General features: G+C 35.5%; 1 protein-coding gene across 1 annotated transcript in view; it reads right to left on the reverse strand.

Moving 5' to 3' along the window:
- Window positions 1-183: 183 nt before the first annotated feature.
- The window catches only part of PLS1 (plastin 1), a 51,423-nt gene continuing 34,000 nt past the window's right edge, over window positions 184-17,606 (reverse strand). Inside the window, exons 7-16 of the mRNA XM_075507235.1 lie at window positions 16,111-16,276; window positions 15,873-16,015; window positions 14,266-14,361; window positions 12,512-12,707; window positions 7,316-7,394; window positions 6,032-6,146; window positions 4,913-5,046; window positions 3,828-3,951; window positions 1,582-1,706; window positions 184-1,097 (exon numbers count right to left, since the gene is read on the reverse strand). Coding sequence (XP_075363350.1) covers window positions 962-1,097; window positions 1,582-1,706; window positions 3,828-3,951; window positions 4,913-5,046; window positions 6,032-6,146; window positions 7,316-7,394; window positions 12,512-12,707; window positions 14,266-14,361; window positions 15,873-16,015; window positions 16,111-16,276 — 1,314 coding nt within the window. The 3' untranslated portion in view covers window positions 184-961. The remainder of the gene's footprint in view (window positions 1,098-1,581; window positions 1,707-3,827; window positions 3,952-4,912; window positions 5,047-6,031; window positions 6,147-7,315; window positions 7,395-12,511; window positions 12,708-14,265; window positions 14,362-15,872; window positions 16,016-16,110; window positions 16,277-17,606) is intronic.

A 17,606-nucleotide genomic window follows, 5' to 3' on the forward strand; every position in this document is an offset into this window, starting at 1 on the left:
ACAAACACTTACTTTAAAATTAATAAGAAAATAATTATGGACTTGATGTCATCCAGACAATGCACCAGTCTTTCTAGACAAAATCTCTGCACACAGGAGATACCCTTTAAGAAAGAAATCAAAGGAGCAATCTATAAGGAAATGCAATACATTAATGTGAAACCCCAAACTGGACTAGCCAGCTCTTTATTGTTTTCTTATACAATATTTTATGAAAAGTTAAAAAAGAGATGTTTAGTCCAACTGCAAAAGCTAACACATATGCAGACCTAATAATGACATGATTACATTTCTGCTTACTAGTTGCCATTTTCTCTTAAAAGCTCCTGCTCAGTAACAGAACAAAACTATTACATATACTTAAAGATTATTGCCACAAAAATGTTTCCTCAGCTTTGTCAATGTTCATTAGTTTCCAGACATTATCATAGGCCTTCACTTGCTCTCACTGAAGTCAATGGCAAGACTCTCATTGGCTTCAACAGGAGTTAAGCTCTCAGAGTAAGGCAAGGATGACAACTTCTGTGCAGTAAGGAGTATTCTAACAGGATTGGAATGCACCTTGAGACTTGTATGACTACATGTAAGTAACACCCACAAAAAACAAACAATGTTTCACAATAGGACCCGAAATAATAAACATAAAATCATGCAGATTCTTACAATGCTATGGAACCTAATATGAATGAAGCTTGATTGATACTGTGTGAGTTTTTTTAAAGTAATACAAATCTGTGATGTTCATTTGGTAATGAACATGTTCCAAAAACAGTATTACCCATAAATAAACAATGTGTTAAGAAACTGAATAAAATTTTCACTAATATAAACACATTATTAAAACGTAATTAGAGTATATTTGTGCATACAAATTTTGTCATTTTATACTAAGCTTCAGAACTCTGTAAACTGTGAGGCATTCATCGTGCTTAACATGGCAGAAAGTTATATTACATCTCCATTATTTTACTTTGTTCAGTCTTCTTCCCATCAAACATGCAAACACAGTCATCACCATTTTTGGCTTCACTTCAACCAGATCATCTGGGAGAGCATATATACAAGCACCAATTTTTCGAGCAACTGAAATGGCATACCTTGGAAAACAAGAGAAAAACATTGTTATTTTCCTTGCATCTACTAGCGTGCCAAGATTCACAAGAAGAACAACAGATTTTAATAGCAGGATACACCTGTTCGGTCAGTATTTACGCTCTAGGAGAAAATGGACATTACTGTGAAGAAAGCATGTATTACAAATTGTATTGGCAGACGTTTTGCTACTGGTTATCAAAGTATTTATTTCTGTCAAAACCAGTATGGATTACGGCAGGCTATTAATAAACTAATTGCAGTGGAGTGGTGGTAGGTCATATCAGCCATGAATTTGAGTTCATATTTTAAATATGCTAGAAAAATAGCTCTAGAATATTAGAATTTAGAATATATTACATTTGAAACAAATCAACTAATATTAGTGTAATCTCGCTCTGTTAACAAATCAGCAAATCATTCATTCCACCATGAATTCATGCATTTCCTGCACTTTAGGAAAGTACAAAGCATTCATTTAAAACTTACTTAGCATTATTCAATTTGTCTTGGTAGGAAAGATCTTCTCTCTTGACCATTTCTGGACGAACTGCTTTTGGTGCAATAGCATCTATTAAATCTAGGACAGGTAAACTAGTGCTAATTGATTGGTCCTAAAAGAAAAACTCAAAAGATTAGTATAAGGAATTTACTTTGATTATTGTGTCTTCACAATACAAAAAACCCTACAGCACATCTTACATACCTATTGAAAGACAGCAGCATGTTTTGTTACTTCATTGCGCCAAGGTTTTCCCCCTTTTATGAGGTCTAATGTTCTTTTCCACAATCAAAAGTTATAAGGTTCACACTCAGTGTTGATATTATTATTACACAAACAGTTTAAATTTATTTAATGAAAGAAACTTCCCTCCTTCCCTAAGAAAGGAAAGGAACTTTGAAAGAAGACCAAGGACCAGACTTTCAAGACAACAAGAAGGTATTCACATCCCCAACTACTTTTATTTTTCTCCTTTTCTTGTAATGGAACTATTTTCTGCAGTAGTTTATGGCTCACTCTTCTTACAATTTTTCAACTCGGATGGTATTCTGAGCTAGTATGAGCAGCCCATATTTTGTATTTAATATATGGACATGTGTTTTCTATTCTTAAAACAGCAAGTGCTATTGCTGCAATTATTTCTTCCCAACTGTTAAGGCAGATAAGCAGCTGATGATGTCAAACCAACAGTCAGCAGATAGTGCCAGTGAGGCTGGCTCTGTTCCTGCAGAGGCTTAGCACGTAAGCCACGTGACATAGTTGCCTTGGCCACCAGGTCAGAACTATTATTTCAAATTCAGTGAAGTGCCACAAAGCTACCACATTAATTATACATTTAAAATAGTAATATAAATCTGCTTGAAAACATTGACTGCATGGGGTGTCTTCCCAAGACCATAAGCCTAAAACCACACCTCTGTCATTTTTATGGTCTGAACTAATGGCAATTCAATAGAACTTTGCTTTCACAGTCCACAAAAAATATCAGGGACCTCTGCTTTCTCTGCTACACAATCTGCTTGCTGCAGTAACCCCAAAATACAGACAAAAATTCAAATTGTGAAAGATAGTATTTATGTGAATGTTGTCAAAAATCAGTAGTAAAAAAAGGTATACTGAATAATGTCACTTTACATCAGTAGCTCTTTATCTTTATTGGTCTACCATCAGTTGAATTACCTTAAAAACACAACCAATGACCCCAAAAACCACAGGCATACTAAAAGCAAGATGTTGGGACAGATTCTCTTTGTACTTTCAACTTATTTATACCACCATTATTGCAATTTATGTAGAAAGAGAAGCAGCAATCCCTTTTAAGAAGGTGAAGACCTAAGTTACTTTCTAGAGTAAAAATTAAATATTTTGTTCTATAAAATTATTTGATATTACCTTTTGCCTAATGCTTACCTAATTCAATTTCATAACACAGTGAGCTCTCAAATATTTAACTTGCTAGGTTCTTATGTTCCTGTTGCGAACCACAAACATAACTGTTTCAGAGTATACAATGAACATGTATAAGAATGTTATATTTGCATGCAAGTGCAATTATTAATCTACCATTTCTAAAGAATGAGATTCACACAGCATTACACACCTGACATACATACGACTTCTTTCGTGTTTAACACTTTAAAAATGTGAAAGGAAAGCTTCCTTTATCAATTTGTTCATATTTGCTGAATGGGAAAAGCTCTTGTTTTGAAGACAAAAGATGTTGCTGGTTAATTTGGGCTCCCTCTCCTGGCTCCGTCACACATGAGTATATCTTTTTGACCAGCTATTATTAAAAATGGTGACTCCCCCCCTGCCCCCAGTATTTCCAAAATTGTTCCTCATGTTTGTACAAGCATTAGAGTGCCTATATAAAAAAATTTGGAAGATATATGACATGCCATACCCAAACATTGGTAACTTCAGACAGAAGCCCCTTTGAAAGTTTAGCTTTTCCTTTTTCTTTTTTTTTTTTTTTTTTTTGGGGGTGGGGTGGGGTGGGAGGAGGGGCAGTGTTTTGTTTTGAATCTTATAGCAGCAGTTATAATTTATTTTTGCTTCTTGTTAATAGACTTGTAAAATACTTTTGCAGATTCAGACTGTCAGAAATATTTCCTTATCAAATTATGCTAGCTGATGGGAGAGCCACTGTTAAAGCCAAATTGTTAACAGATCAGGTTAAAAATCCCAGAACTGATTATATGTGGAAAGAAGAAAAGTAAATTAATTTGATTACCTTGAAACTTGTAATTGAAGTTTTCTTATTTGCTTTTGCAAGTGTCTGATTCACCCACTTAATAATAATCTCATCATTTACTTTTTCTCCCTCTCCAAGGTCTGATAGTATGTTCAAAGTATACCTTTAATAAAGAAAATAAGAGTCTGAGTTAAAATGAGTGGTAGAACTCGACTCTGCTAATGGTATCGAGCTACAAGCAAAAATAAAATATTACTTCAGCACAGTAACAATGCCAAGTACTCATCTTCGTAAGGTACCCTTACCTTATAAACTACTTAGTACTTTTAAATCACTTCTTCAGTTGTTGCAGGAATAAAGTAACATCCCAAACCTCATAATATTCACTGTTACATCATCTTCACTTTTTTTTTTACTCAGCACATAATAACTAATTTTAATTTATAAGCTTAAATGGCTCCCTACCATGCAAGTCACCTTGAAAACTGAATCACAACAGTCTGAGAAACAAAAAGCATTGAGTGTTTTGGGGTAGGTGTAAGAAAATTAACTTGTGGAAAGTATTCGCAATAAAATACTCTTTATTGAAATCAATTTATAATAATTTTTTTTCCCTGCTCAGTGCACTAGCGAGATTTTGACTTTATGATAGTTACATTACTATCGATGTGATGGCCTAAAAATTTCTTCCCATTTTAACTTCTATAGCATACATGACCTCTTCCCATTTATCTTTTTTTTTGATTTTACAAATATTTAAATTACTCTCTACTTACAGAAAGATACATTGAATCAACATGAAATAAGTTGTGCTCTTTTTATTTGCTGCAGGATTTATAATTTTAATGACAGTTTTTAGTATATAAGGTTTTAATTGTCTCTATAAATGGATGTGTACACATACAGACTTTTGTGGTTTCAATCACTACACAGTATGTAAAACTACAAAAAATGTATAAAAATTTATCTTAGAGAAGAGGGATATTTAGAGATGGCTCTCAAATACCTGTTGGGTGAACTGAATACTAGCTTTAATTTGCCTTGACATAAGAGACACACACACGTATACATACATGCACAGATACGTATATATACACATCTATCACATACTGTGCCTAACTTACCTTCTCATCAGCTGCCATACCAAAGCCAAAGTCAGGGTTGGATTACCCTCATTTAGATCGTGTCCAGCAATACCAACCAGTGAGAATTTGGCTTTTGTCTTCCCAAGTTCTACTGCGTAATTGCAATTCTCAATCTAAAAATAAATGTTGTGTGCAAATAATGAAAACACCTTCATATTTCTATAATACAGACCTATAATCTATGTGTATTTTGAATAACTTCGGCTTACTGTTACCTATGGTGAGATTTGTAGCTAAAGAAAGATTTCTAGCCTTTCTACGCTATGATTAAAATAACAGTTTTTACTATAAATGCAAGTATGCAAGATTCCAATGATAATCTTTTCCACACTTGAGAAAACCAAGTTCACTTCCACTAAAGCCAATGAATTAATATATACTTAGATCAAAACTGGATTTGGAAAGATATTGAAATGTGTTGTTCTTAGACAGTTTTTTTCCTCTACATTTCTGGCTTCATAATGATCACAAAACTAACTGAAAGCTTGGCTTCTTGCACAAATTCTCCTGGCAGCATATAAAACTGCTCTGTGAGGAAACACCTCACAACAAGAGCATCAGGCAACGATAGCTGTGTCAGACCTGAAACTTTTACTTATATACCCTAATTAGACCCTAAATTAAATATTGCCAAAAGGTGTCCACATTTAGAAACTAAAGTGATATATTTTAAACTAAGGGATTATTTTAAACTAAGGGAGGGCAGATTTAGACTGGATTTAAGAAAGAAATTTTTTACAATGAGGGTGATGAGGCACTGGAACAGGTTGCCCAGAGAGGTAGTAGAGACCCCATCTCTGGAAACATTCAAGGTCAGGGGGGTCAGGGCTCTGAGCAACCTGATCTAGTTAAAGATGTTCCTGCTCTTGCAGGGGGGTTGGACCAGATGACCTGTAAAGGTCCCTTCCAATCCAAAGCATTCTATGATATGCTATAACTGCTATTTATTCCTTGGGATAATACCTGGAAGATTTTTTTTTCTCCTTTTTTTTTTTCCAGGACTGTCTCAGTAGCACACAAGTCTAGACATCCCAGATTACTACAAACAACACAATGGGAGACAGTGAAACTGGACTGCATTACAGAGTATTTACCCACCTTCTTCATATTACCACCGAGTAATGGATAAGGAGGTTTGTTGACGTGGTTCCAGTCAACCGGCACACGAGTCATATCATACAATTGGAAGATTATTAAAGCATCAGAGAGGTCACTAAACCAGGGTAAAACAATGTTTTTAAGTACAAAAGCTCATATTCACAATGAAAATGTTAAGTATACTTGAGACTTCTTGAAGTGTAATTAAGTTGCTAAAAAATTCCAGTCACACAAATAAAAATTTGTGTTGTTCTGAGGAGAAACTGGCCTATATCCTATTGCTTGATTTCTGCGATTATTTACATTAAATTGTATATTTAACTTCATTGTTTTCACAAATCTCAGGGAAGTAAGCACAGCCACTCATTTTACCAACTTTAATTAAATAATTGCTTTTCATAGGGTGGGCATAGATAAAACATCTAGCTAAAGAGTCTTCATTTATTGATCTAGTTTTAGTTTCCTCAGAACTTTCCAAAATGTTAAATACTCATGTTTTATCTGCACCTACAAATGTATTTTGCTAAAGAATAATCAAAACCAATATACTTACCTTGCAAAAAAAGAATATTAGGAAAAGTATTATTTTCCCATTATAAATTGCATTCCTGATAATCTCCTTCAGCTACTTGCTAAATTAAATTCTCCATGTTAAGCTATCTACAGATGGTATCACTTTACAGAGATCAGAAAACAGAAACAATGAACCCTAACAGCAAGTATACATGCAAGCAGATGTTGCCAGTTGCTCCCTATATCCCATCTTTTATTGATAGGATTTGAATCAACTGCTGGCACAATTTGAAAGTGATCAGAAGCACCTAAAAAGCATGGTAAAAAGCCCTTTGTTTTGAGGAAATACTACACTGCATAGATTCTTACAGTCTACTCAGCAGACATCTATCCTCTCTTACAGTTTAGAATTACATTACTGTTTTAATAGGTTTGCGGTCATTTCATCTGTCACGAGAGAAAATAAGTGTCATGCATTATAAAACACAATTATCTCAACTTTTTAAAAAACATAATTCAAAGTACAAGTGAGTGAGGGGAGCACATAAAAACTTTTTAGGGTTTCTAGTATTTCTAGACCATGAGTGGCATATCTGAGTCAGAGACTGCTTAATGTGGTTCTACAGACCAGTTTTAAAGTTCCTATCACACTGTGTGGAAACCTGGAAATCACTGTTCTACTAGAAACACAACTTCGCTTTCTTCTTCCCTTCTTCTTTCTTCCCCTGTCATCAAAGGGAAATCAAATTATTGTTTTTAAAAAAGCCTTACCTGTATAAATGATTAACATATGGGTTTACACCCAGTGAATTCATCCAGTTTCTGAAAGTCCTTTCTTCCTTACTTTCTCCTGTGGTGACAAATATAATTCTATATAAATTATTGGAGAAAACACTTTAATAAGCAATGCTTAAAGGACTCACACCCCTTCCCTCCTCCTCTCCCCCCTCTGCAATGAGTTCATCCTTTCCCTAACAGTAGTCTCTACTGGCCAATAAGTTGAGGCAATCCTATCAAATTCAGAGTCCCTCAGTTCTGGGCACAAGGCCAGAAGCACTACAAGGAATACTATTAGACTACATTTTTCTGTGTAAATACAATTTGATAAAATAAATAGACAGTTTGTTGGTTATATTTTAGATAACCAATATATCATGGAGAAAATAGTGATGATTAATAATTTCCTAAAACCAAAATCAGTGGAAATTGCATTCAACACTATCTTTAAATCTGTTTGAAATGGCAAATTTTATTAAAAGTTAGTACTAACATGCTTATTACAATTGCATCAAACTCCAGAAACTACAGCTCCACTTCTCTCAACACAGAAGTTCCCAGTATTAATTTGTGAAGGTCCTCCCCCAAAGCAATAGACCTCACCTTTTTAAACACTGGAGACTCAGCAAGGCAGTATTGTATTGGTTAAATTTGTGAAGCTATTTATACTGCCAAGCAGGCTAGTTATTCTTGTAGTTTTAACTAACAACTCTGCTTATGAGAAATACAGAAAATTCAGTAGGAAAAAAACACCCTTCACTTTCCTGACTTCTGTTTTCATCTATTGTAATAATGAGTTCCTAAACAAACACTCTATAAAGTTACAGTTTGCAGTAATACATTAATTTTCTACATACAACATTACCTAATTTTTACCAATGTATCTGTGGCCAATTGCATGTGAATCTGTGCTGCATAAGCTGTTTTCTCTTACATCAAAGAAGAGCATTTAAAAAAATATTTAGCCTGAATATGTGAGCTTGGAATAACCTCATTGCTTTGTTCCCCTGGCCTGATTATCCACAGTTAAGAAAACAGAAAGAACATTGAGGAGGGAGAAAGCCTCCCCAAACAATGAAAGAACAGATATCTCAGGACTGAAACATGCAAAAATCTGAGTAAGATTTTTCTTTGCTTTTTTAGTTTGTTCCTTAGAGGATAATGGCACCGAGTTTGTCTAACGAGGTTTATGTAGCATTTAGACTGTCTCATTTAGTACTGCAGTCCTATGTTGACTACAGAACAATGAATGTTTTTGCAAAATGAAGCTACTGTATAAACATGTATTTATCATTAGAACAGAAAAAAAACCTCTTTAATATTATTTTTCCATGAAACAGACCAATGTCATAACACCTATTTTTAGATCGAGGTTACAGTTTTAATCTAGGTGTCTTCCCCTTTTATACAAAAAGCTCTGAACTTCAAAATATATTTATAAAAAAATTCAGAAATTTCAGCTGTAATTGACGTTTTCCAACAGAATAAATTTTATTGAAAAAGTTTCAGCCAGCTTACCAGTTATTTTCCTTTCCAATTATTATGAAATAGATTATATTCATCCTACTGCTATATTTTCTTTCTAAATTATGAGGTCTTTCATATGCAATTCAAACTAGTATTTGTTTCAAAGATTTACTTGCAAAAATTACCAGAGTGACTGATGAATACATGCTGAAAAAAAGAAAAATACTATTCTGCAAAGTCTTCAGGCAGTCAGCTGTTTCACATATTTCTTCCCACAATAAGATTTAAAAGACAACAAAGCAGCATGTTTTATGACAAAGTTATTAAAAATATAAGTGTTTTTCCATTAAAAAAAAGAGACAATCAAAATACAAGCATGATGATAAATAATTTAAGTTTATAAAGAGTAACTTAAGAGGTTATAGCATTTTGAAGCAAATCCCTTTTGCTTTTTTTCTTTTTTGAAATTTTTAGGCTTACTGAGCTTTGAGTTGGTTTGCAATACCTAAAATACTGACTGCAAAGTGCTTTTAGGAACACTTGTCCATTGCAAAGACAGTAACAAGATTATTTAATGAACTCTTACTAAACAAAGCATAGCTACAAAACCAGATACTCAGCAACTGCACCCAGACTGACAATTGTAAAATGCATGCTTAACTGTCAAAAGAATCCAAAGTAGCCAAGCAGGAGCAAGAGCATGCAAGTTGGGCAGCACCCTTTTGGATAGCAGGAATCCAGGAACTAAATCCAGCATACTATATTTAATATGCCACTCTAAACAAATCCCTTTATCATGAAACACATAAGCGTTCATAAGTTTTCCAGATGGCTGAGAACTGACCAATTTTTTCTCTCTATTCTTTTATTCAAAATATACCTTGTGATCCTATCAGGAGCATATCTTCTGCTGAGTGGTGCAGCAGATAGCCAAAATCATTGGAAAACTGCAGAAAGGGGGTAGAGCTACACAAAAGAGAGAGGAGCAAATTTGGTAGTATCCTTTATATTTATTGCCATCTCTTTCTTTGAGATCATTATACTATGGAACTGAGTGGGGAGCAGCCGTAGGGGATGGGGTCAAGAATCCAAAGGACTCCAAATACCTACAATTCTCTCTGAAAGACAACAGAGCTCAAGATGCAATTTGCACCCTAGGTTCAGCTGGCCTGAGTGGGAGTAGTTAACCCTCTCATGGTAACAGCCTTGAAGGCTGCCAGTGGACTAAGCAACAGCAGCAGAGGACATCTACACTGGAGGAAATGTGGGTAGACAGAATTCCCTCCCCTTCCTCCCCCCAAGAACTCAGCTTTCTGTGTGACTTAAAACTCTGCTGCCTTCCCCACAAGTGAGAGGTTCCTCAGCAACAGCAACAAGTTAAAGGTCGTGCATTGACTGAGGTCAGGACTTGCCCCTCCATTCCCACATGATATCAAACGTTCATTTTGCTATGTCAGTATACCTGAGGGATATTCTCTCTGTATACGGGTGCACATCACCAGACTTGTTACGCATTATCAGAGCGGATGTCAATTTATGCACAGTGTTTGTTGTCTTAAACCAAAGAGAACTGCCACACCATACTCTTTGGGTGGAACAGTCACTGAAAAGATGGAATTTAATGCGGGAAAATGAAGACTTTCAGAAAGCTCTACTCACCCACACATGCCAAGAGCTTTACATCTTGGTTCATGGAAGGCCCCCACTGGTTAAACCCACAGAAAGAACTATATGGCAGTTGACTTACTGCAAGTCCTGCCCCCATTTTATATGCATCATGTTAGACCTGTGGGGTTTTTTTCCTTCTCTTTTACTTATGATGGCATATTAAAGCAATAGAAAAATACAAGAACAATGCAAAAATCAACGAGAAGAGGACAGAGATGATTAAAATGCTAGGAAAAAAAAAGTTGTAGAACACTTTTACAGAGTACAGAAAAGTACTAAATACAGTACCTACATTAGGAGGGGTCAAATCTGCATTTCATGAAGCAAAATAGGAAAGGATTATAAATCATGAGTCAGATTTCAATAGACAATCTATGACGAAACTATAAAGAAATGAATGTCTTACTTTTTATATAACACTACCTTGAGAAAACATCAGTAAAACCACAGGATTTTATGGAAAAAATAAAACAAATTAACAGAAAATCACATTAACAACATCATCTTTCAGCTGAAATAACTATTTTGATGATTTAGATCTACATGACACCACAGGAGTTATTATTTGGGGGCAAAGGAGAGTTTTCTACTTGCCTTTGAACAGATAACATTGGCATGATTACCCATCTTAAAATATATACTATAAACAATAAGTTAAATTTGGCCAGTATTTATCAATACAAAATTGTAATCTAGCATTCAGGTGATGGTAACTTTGTAAAAAGTGTTTTAGCTGAAACTTTGATCCCATCTAAATATTTTAGGAAAGTTCAGAAAGTAGTTCAGCTGGTTTTTGCCATGCCAATGAAAACTCTTCTAAATTTCACCAAGTTTGCGGTATTTCGAATCACACCTGCAACTTTTATGTTCAGAACAGAAAAGCTGAGCTGAACATATTACACCTCGACAGAGCTCCTGTACACATTTCCAAGAGCATACATTTCTAACAAAATCGTAGCAGAGGAAGAGCAGGCCTTTCCTTCAATCATTTGTCCTGGATAGCAGGGACTGCAGTGACTAGGGATATCACAGCTGAAAAGGGAAGACTGCTTCCTGTGCTCTGGTATCTCTACCACAGCTGGCACTCAGCTGAAGCTAGAAGAGCAGGAAGCCTGGAAGAGGAGTGGTCTGACAGATACAAGATTTGTGAAATAAGGATGCAGCAGAGCAGACAAATTATGAAAAAAAAGAGGAGCAAAGGAAGATGGACTCACCTAGATGGAAAGGAAACCTGATAGGAACAGTAAGAGGAAGGCAGGAGTAGGCAGTGCAGAGGAATGTGTGCACATTGCTGATGATTCTCCCAAGTGCAGCACCCCTGATTCTCACCATTCCTTTGAGATCAGTGAACAACTGCGAAATACACTGGCAGGAGCCATTTCATTATCCTAGATTAGCTGGTCCACAGAAAGGGTAACAGCCAAAGATTGCTACCAATTATCCCTTTATCTCTAGCATTAGGGATCTGAACTGTACAGTTAAAAGTCCAAACTTGCTGATATGCTAGGATCTATATAAGTTGCTGATGCAATAGATTAATATAGGTTGCTGATACAGAAGCCTTTTTTTCATGTTTCCTGTTTTAAAAGGCAACAAACTAATACACATACACACACATATATATATAAACACAATAAGTGAAAAGAAAAGACTATTACAGTTGCATAATATAGCACTGCAAATTAGGGAAAGCTAGAATTTGTGCATTGCATTGCAAATTAGGGAAAGCTAGAATTTGTGCATCAGCTAAAATATAAACACTACGGAACAAAGCACAGGAAACTGGAAAGGGAGTAAGGGGACAGTTTTTGCTCCTGCAAATGAACGATAGAAGGTTATTGAGGAATAGTCTTTGATCAGGCTAACACAAGTGAACAATATTCACAGTAACAGGGACTTCTACCCAGGCTTATACTGAAAGCTAGTGAGAAAGCTCTATATGCTGGTATTAACACAGGCACCATCACACAGGGATCCTATATCACAACCTAGAAGGAATACTTAAGTAGAAATCACTAATATTCTTATCTCCTGTATGCTTAGTAAGTTGAGTACCTTCTAATAAATTGAGATCATAAGATGAATTGTCAGGCTTGTGTAGGGCTGGATATGTGTTAAAGAGATTTGCAACAAAAGCCAAATTGAGTTTAGGGTTGCCTGCAACCACATCAGCTGGAGTTACAAACTGTCTGCAGCCCAATTTATCTGCCTGTTGGAGCATGTATTCAGCTCTCCTCAAGTCACTTTTATCCTAAAAAAAAAAAAAAAAAAAAAAATTTGTAATGAATACTAGCATGTTTCCAATCTTTACTGAATCTTCAGTTTGGCAAATCTTTAAATAACCTGTGTCAGTTCCTCCCTCATTCCCCCAATGCCTGAGCTAGCTCTTACAGCCCATAACAATTCCCTCCTTCTCATCTTCCTTCCACTTTCTTTCTGTCCTTCGCTTCTGTGGCTGCCTGCACAGCATTCCTCATGAATGACAGCAACAGCAGTAGCAGCCAGAGGTGTAATGGTTATATTTCTGTTTCCAGGCTGTGGATTCCCACACTGCATGTTCTGCTACATGTGCTATAGGTTCACTATCACTGCTTTAAACTGATGTTCTCAAGCATAGTAGTTACAGATGATGCCCAAAACCCTCAATAAGAGTTTGAATGTTTCAGAACGTGATAATCCACTGCCTTGCTTTCCTTTTAATATTTTTGCCTCTGAATTTGTCTTAAGTTGGTAACCTATGTGTTATTTTGTTTATTCATCCTTATTATTAATCTACATAGAATAAATGAGCCTTCAAAACCATGTAGCGTATACTTTTTGCCTCTATTCTTCACAACACTAAGAGTTACTATTTATAGGGAAATGAATTAGTAATGGAATTACTGTTAGAATTGAATAAGTCAGTAATTCAGCGTTGGTATACTCAACCAGAAGCTTGCTCTAGAACAAGTTGTTACATGTTATTGATACTGGTTTATAACCCATTACAGAACGTGATCATATGAATGGTAGGAAATTACAGGGAAAAAAATTTGACTACTATCCCTTCTCACTCCCCAAAGAAAACCAAAATAGAAGCAAACAAATAAAACAGAGCTCTCCTCATGAAGGAGTTTGAGAGAACTAAAGCTTATATGCAAATGTAATTTTGCATGTGGGTTTTATTATTATAATGAGTAACGATATTCTACTTAAGATTCTGATTGATATATAGATATCTGTATCTTAGGCAGGCAGTTCAATTTTATATGAAATGCATTCTCAGAATAATCCTTCCAACGAGTATTATGTAGCAGCTTAGAGAAAAGTGTTTTCACATCTGCCTAGGCTGGTTTTAGACCCTCTATCCCTTTACAACTTAACGGTTGGTACAGTTTCCTTTCCTGATGGTTATTGGAACAGCTCACATGTAATTTCTGAATGCTATTTGGTTTGAGAAGGATCACAAGGTTTGTGAAGTCTGCTCTTTCTCCTTGTCTAAATTCCAGAAGAGCAGAACTGAAGCAGGATGTTGTAACAGTCATGTTGGAGGAACCAACTGAAAATAAAAAACAGTTAAGATACTACTCCAAGTGAAACAGCTCCAAATTTTAGACTGCAGGATGCATTATTCTGTTTCAGCAGCGCCCTGGAACTTGAGTAAAGTTTTTACCCATTTAAGCTTTTGTGACATTGAGGAATCTGACTGAGCTTTCGTATGTGTTACAAAACAAAAGGAGGTTCTGGGACAGCCTTGTAACCAGCATGTTGGATACATACATAGAGGCCTCAGATAATTCCAGTCTATTTTTATGTTTCTGGATACTTACATGAAATCCTGAAAAGTCAATTTGAACAGGCCGCTCATCATGGTCCTCTCCTTTGGGTGCAATCTGATTTAACAGATGGTAGTATGCTCTTGAATCCTAGAACAAGCAGTGTAATATTTAAAAAAAAAAAAGATATGAGCAAGTATGTAGCCTTTCATAGCCATTTACTGCTCTTATAGTTCAATTCAAAAGCCATAGAAGTCAAAAATATGGCACCCTAATTTCAGTGAATATGGATGAAGTCATACAGCCATTTTACCACGGTATTTCTCATGGAACTTAGCCAGATGACAGAGAAAAGGAATGTCTGCTAATTATTCTGGACAATGTTAGATAAATTTTTTCTGCTGGATATGAACTAGAGAACTGTAATTCAGATATTTAAGGCAAATTTATATAGGTTACCCACAAAAAAAATCCCAACATAGATCTTATTTTCAGTGTTGGTATTTTATTCCTTCACTATCCTTTTCAAATGGATGGTTTGAAATATTTATAAATATTTCTCTTTCTTGGTAAATGGAATTAAAAATGGAGAGCAAAGTGGCTCTTTTAGGATGAATCTATAGTGACAAAAGAAATTATATTTATTTGATGCAGTTTTCAGTATGCTTCTGGCTTCCCCCCCCCCCCCCAAGAAACCAAGACAATAAAACAAAAATCTGCTAGTTTTTGGAAGTATTTAATACTTCTCTTAAATAGCATGTAATATTTTTACCATAGTAGCAGTTTTCATATAAAACCCTAGTTAAAGGTTTGCTTTAATAATAGCCTTCTTGGTGGCATTTGAAAAGATAGAACTAACAATTACTGACACAGTTTTCTTCAATGAAAAGAGGTCTTATCACCTTACAGAATCTTCCTCCTTTGCTTTTAGTTTTTAAGAAGTTGGGTTTTTCTCTCTTCAACTGGACTTACTACAGTACTCTGCATACCTTATACAGAAAGACTGAAGAAGAGAGAAGAATTATGCAGATTTGCCATCTGCCCCAGGAACCAACAACCCTTTCAGTCCCCTTGTGTCAGTAAACTGGCACACCAGCAAAGCACAGTGATTGAGGGGCACTGCTCTCTCCTTGGATCAAGAATCATTAGCTACTCCAGACAGCCCTCTGAATAACTGTTCTTTCAAGAGGTTTACTACTCTTCTGTAGAATGCTAGGTACAAAGGGCAATCTCCATTAGCAAATATGCACTAGGAGGAGATTTAGAGCCATACACTTCTTCCTTAAAACCCCAAAAAAGAAAAGATAGGTTTCTGCAGACCCAGGAGGAGGGAAGGATGGACAGGAAAAAAGGTAACAAGGTAGTGCAAATTGTCCTAAGTAACTCTAATAACAATCTTAGAACATTAGAACTTCCCTGAATACGAGCTTGTTGGAAATGTTCACTGTACACTGTGATGTGATAATACATGGTATGAGCAACTGCATAGGATATGAGAGATCAAAATAATGCTCTTTCAGTGTTGAAAAATGCAGGATGAACCTATAGCTAGAAAAAGCAGATGACTACTATTCTAAGTACTTCTGATCTGGCTCATCTGTTTCCATGCATACTGTGTTTAAATGCCATTATGTTCAGTTATCAGAGCGATAGCTACATACCTTAATGTCTTGGCTGAAGTTACTGATTTTCTGCCACCCTGCATTGGCCAGATGGTAGTTCACCCAGCGTAGCAAGAGCTCTTCTGGGGAAAGCTTCATTAACTGATCTAGTTCTTCCCCTTCATTTAGCAAGGCGATAAGAGCTAAAAGCAAGTTTGAAAGAAAGCTGAAATCATTGCTATTCTGATCTCAGTTAATTCCAAATTGCGGACGTTGCTAAGCCTGGCATTAATCTTACCTTCATTTCTGGAGATCTCAATATCAGCAAAAAGACCAACTTTAATGATCTGCCACAAGAGTCCTAATACCAAGTGTGGTTTTCCTTCTTGCAAATCTTGTGATCCAATATTGACAACCGTACAGCCAATAGCAGATGCTGAGTTCAGAGCCAGGTTTAGGTTTTCCTGTTCGGAATATCATTGTTTAACATGTTTGTGAGGTTGTAATTCTTAGTAAATTTGTTCATATTAAACTTTGTCAGTTTCAGAAGTTATAAGAAATAATGCATTAGTTCAATGGTTCCCAGTGGAAAATGGCACTCTGGAGATTTTTTTTGTGAACCACCATGTGTCTTATCAAAATTTAATGGAAAAACATTATTGACAGTGTATTATGGACCCACCAAAAAATCATGGACCACCTTCTGCAGCTTGGATCGCTGAGGGATACTCTAATCAAAATATTTCTTGTAATAGCAAGTATCACATACACAAATTAAACAATATTGCTCAAAATATCAGGGGCTTGATCCTGTGGAAAAACATGCTCATAGAGAATTCTGCTCTGTGCAGGAGACTACTGACATCAGTGTCATCCCATCTTGGATTGTATACAGGCTGACACATTTATTCAAGCAACTGTTAAACTGTAATTGAACAGACAGCATAAGAAGATCATGGCAATTCAACATCCTGACACTGAAAGTAAAGCTAACGATTGCCACAGATGAAACATTCCAACAAAAAATTCCTGGCAGCTCTCATAAATATTACTTTCTATTTTCTTGTATCATATTTTAACTATCTACAGAGACAACAAACACATGTAGTATCATCTTTGCTGACACATCTTCTTTAAGTAGAGATTACAAAACACACTTGGAGGATTTAGAACGTGGTATGTTTTAACTTTTCATATTTTAATGGTTTCAGCCTGAAGTGAAAAGTCTGCCAATTAACTGAGGTTTTTAATCAAGATTTTTTTTTTTCTTATTAGGCTGGTAACTTATGGATCTACTTCCCTCTTCCAGACCTGTTTTCTTATACCCAAACTAAGGTCTTAAAAATTGTTTCTCTCAAATATTTTCACAACTTCATACACAATTAAAAATAGAGCTTCTCATCTTCTGTCCAAGTCACTCTCCACTATTGAAAATGCATCATCCTACTATACAGTATACAGCTATGCAGATACTTTCTGCATTGCTAAAATATGACCTGACCATCCACTCAGAAGTCTAAAATTATTTCCTTCAGATACTTAGTAAAGCAAAATGAGAATAGTGAATAGGGAAAGAACTAAGGAAAGCATGAAAAATACAAGTTTTCCTGTACATCATCTAAGAAACACAAAAATTCAGCAGAGTTTATTAGAAAATACAATTTCATGCTTTGACATTTTTTAATACATAGGACTTTTTTTTTTTCTCCACCAGGAGAGCTGTCTCAAAAACAAAGCTATAGAAAAATACTTTACTTTTTCATTTGTAGCAAGTTCCTATCTGTGCAGTACTTA

The sequence above is a fragment of the Mycteria americana genome, chromosome 7 (genome assembly GCF_035582795.1).
Source record: "Mycteria americana isolate JAX WOST 10 ecotype Jacksonville Zoo and Gardens chromosome 7, USCA_MyAme_1.0, whole genome shotgun sequence".
Classification (NCBI taxonomy): Eukaryota; Metazoa; Chordata; class Aves; order Ciconiiformes; family Ciconiidae; genus Mycteria; species Mycteria americana.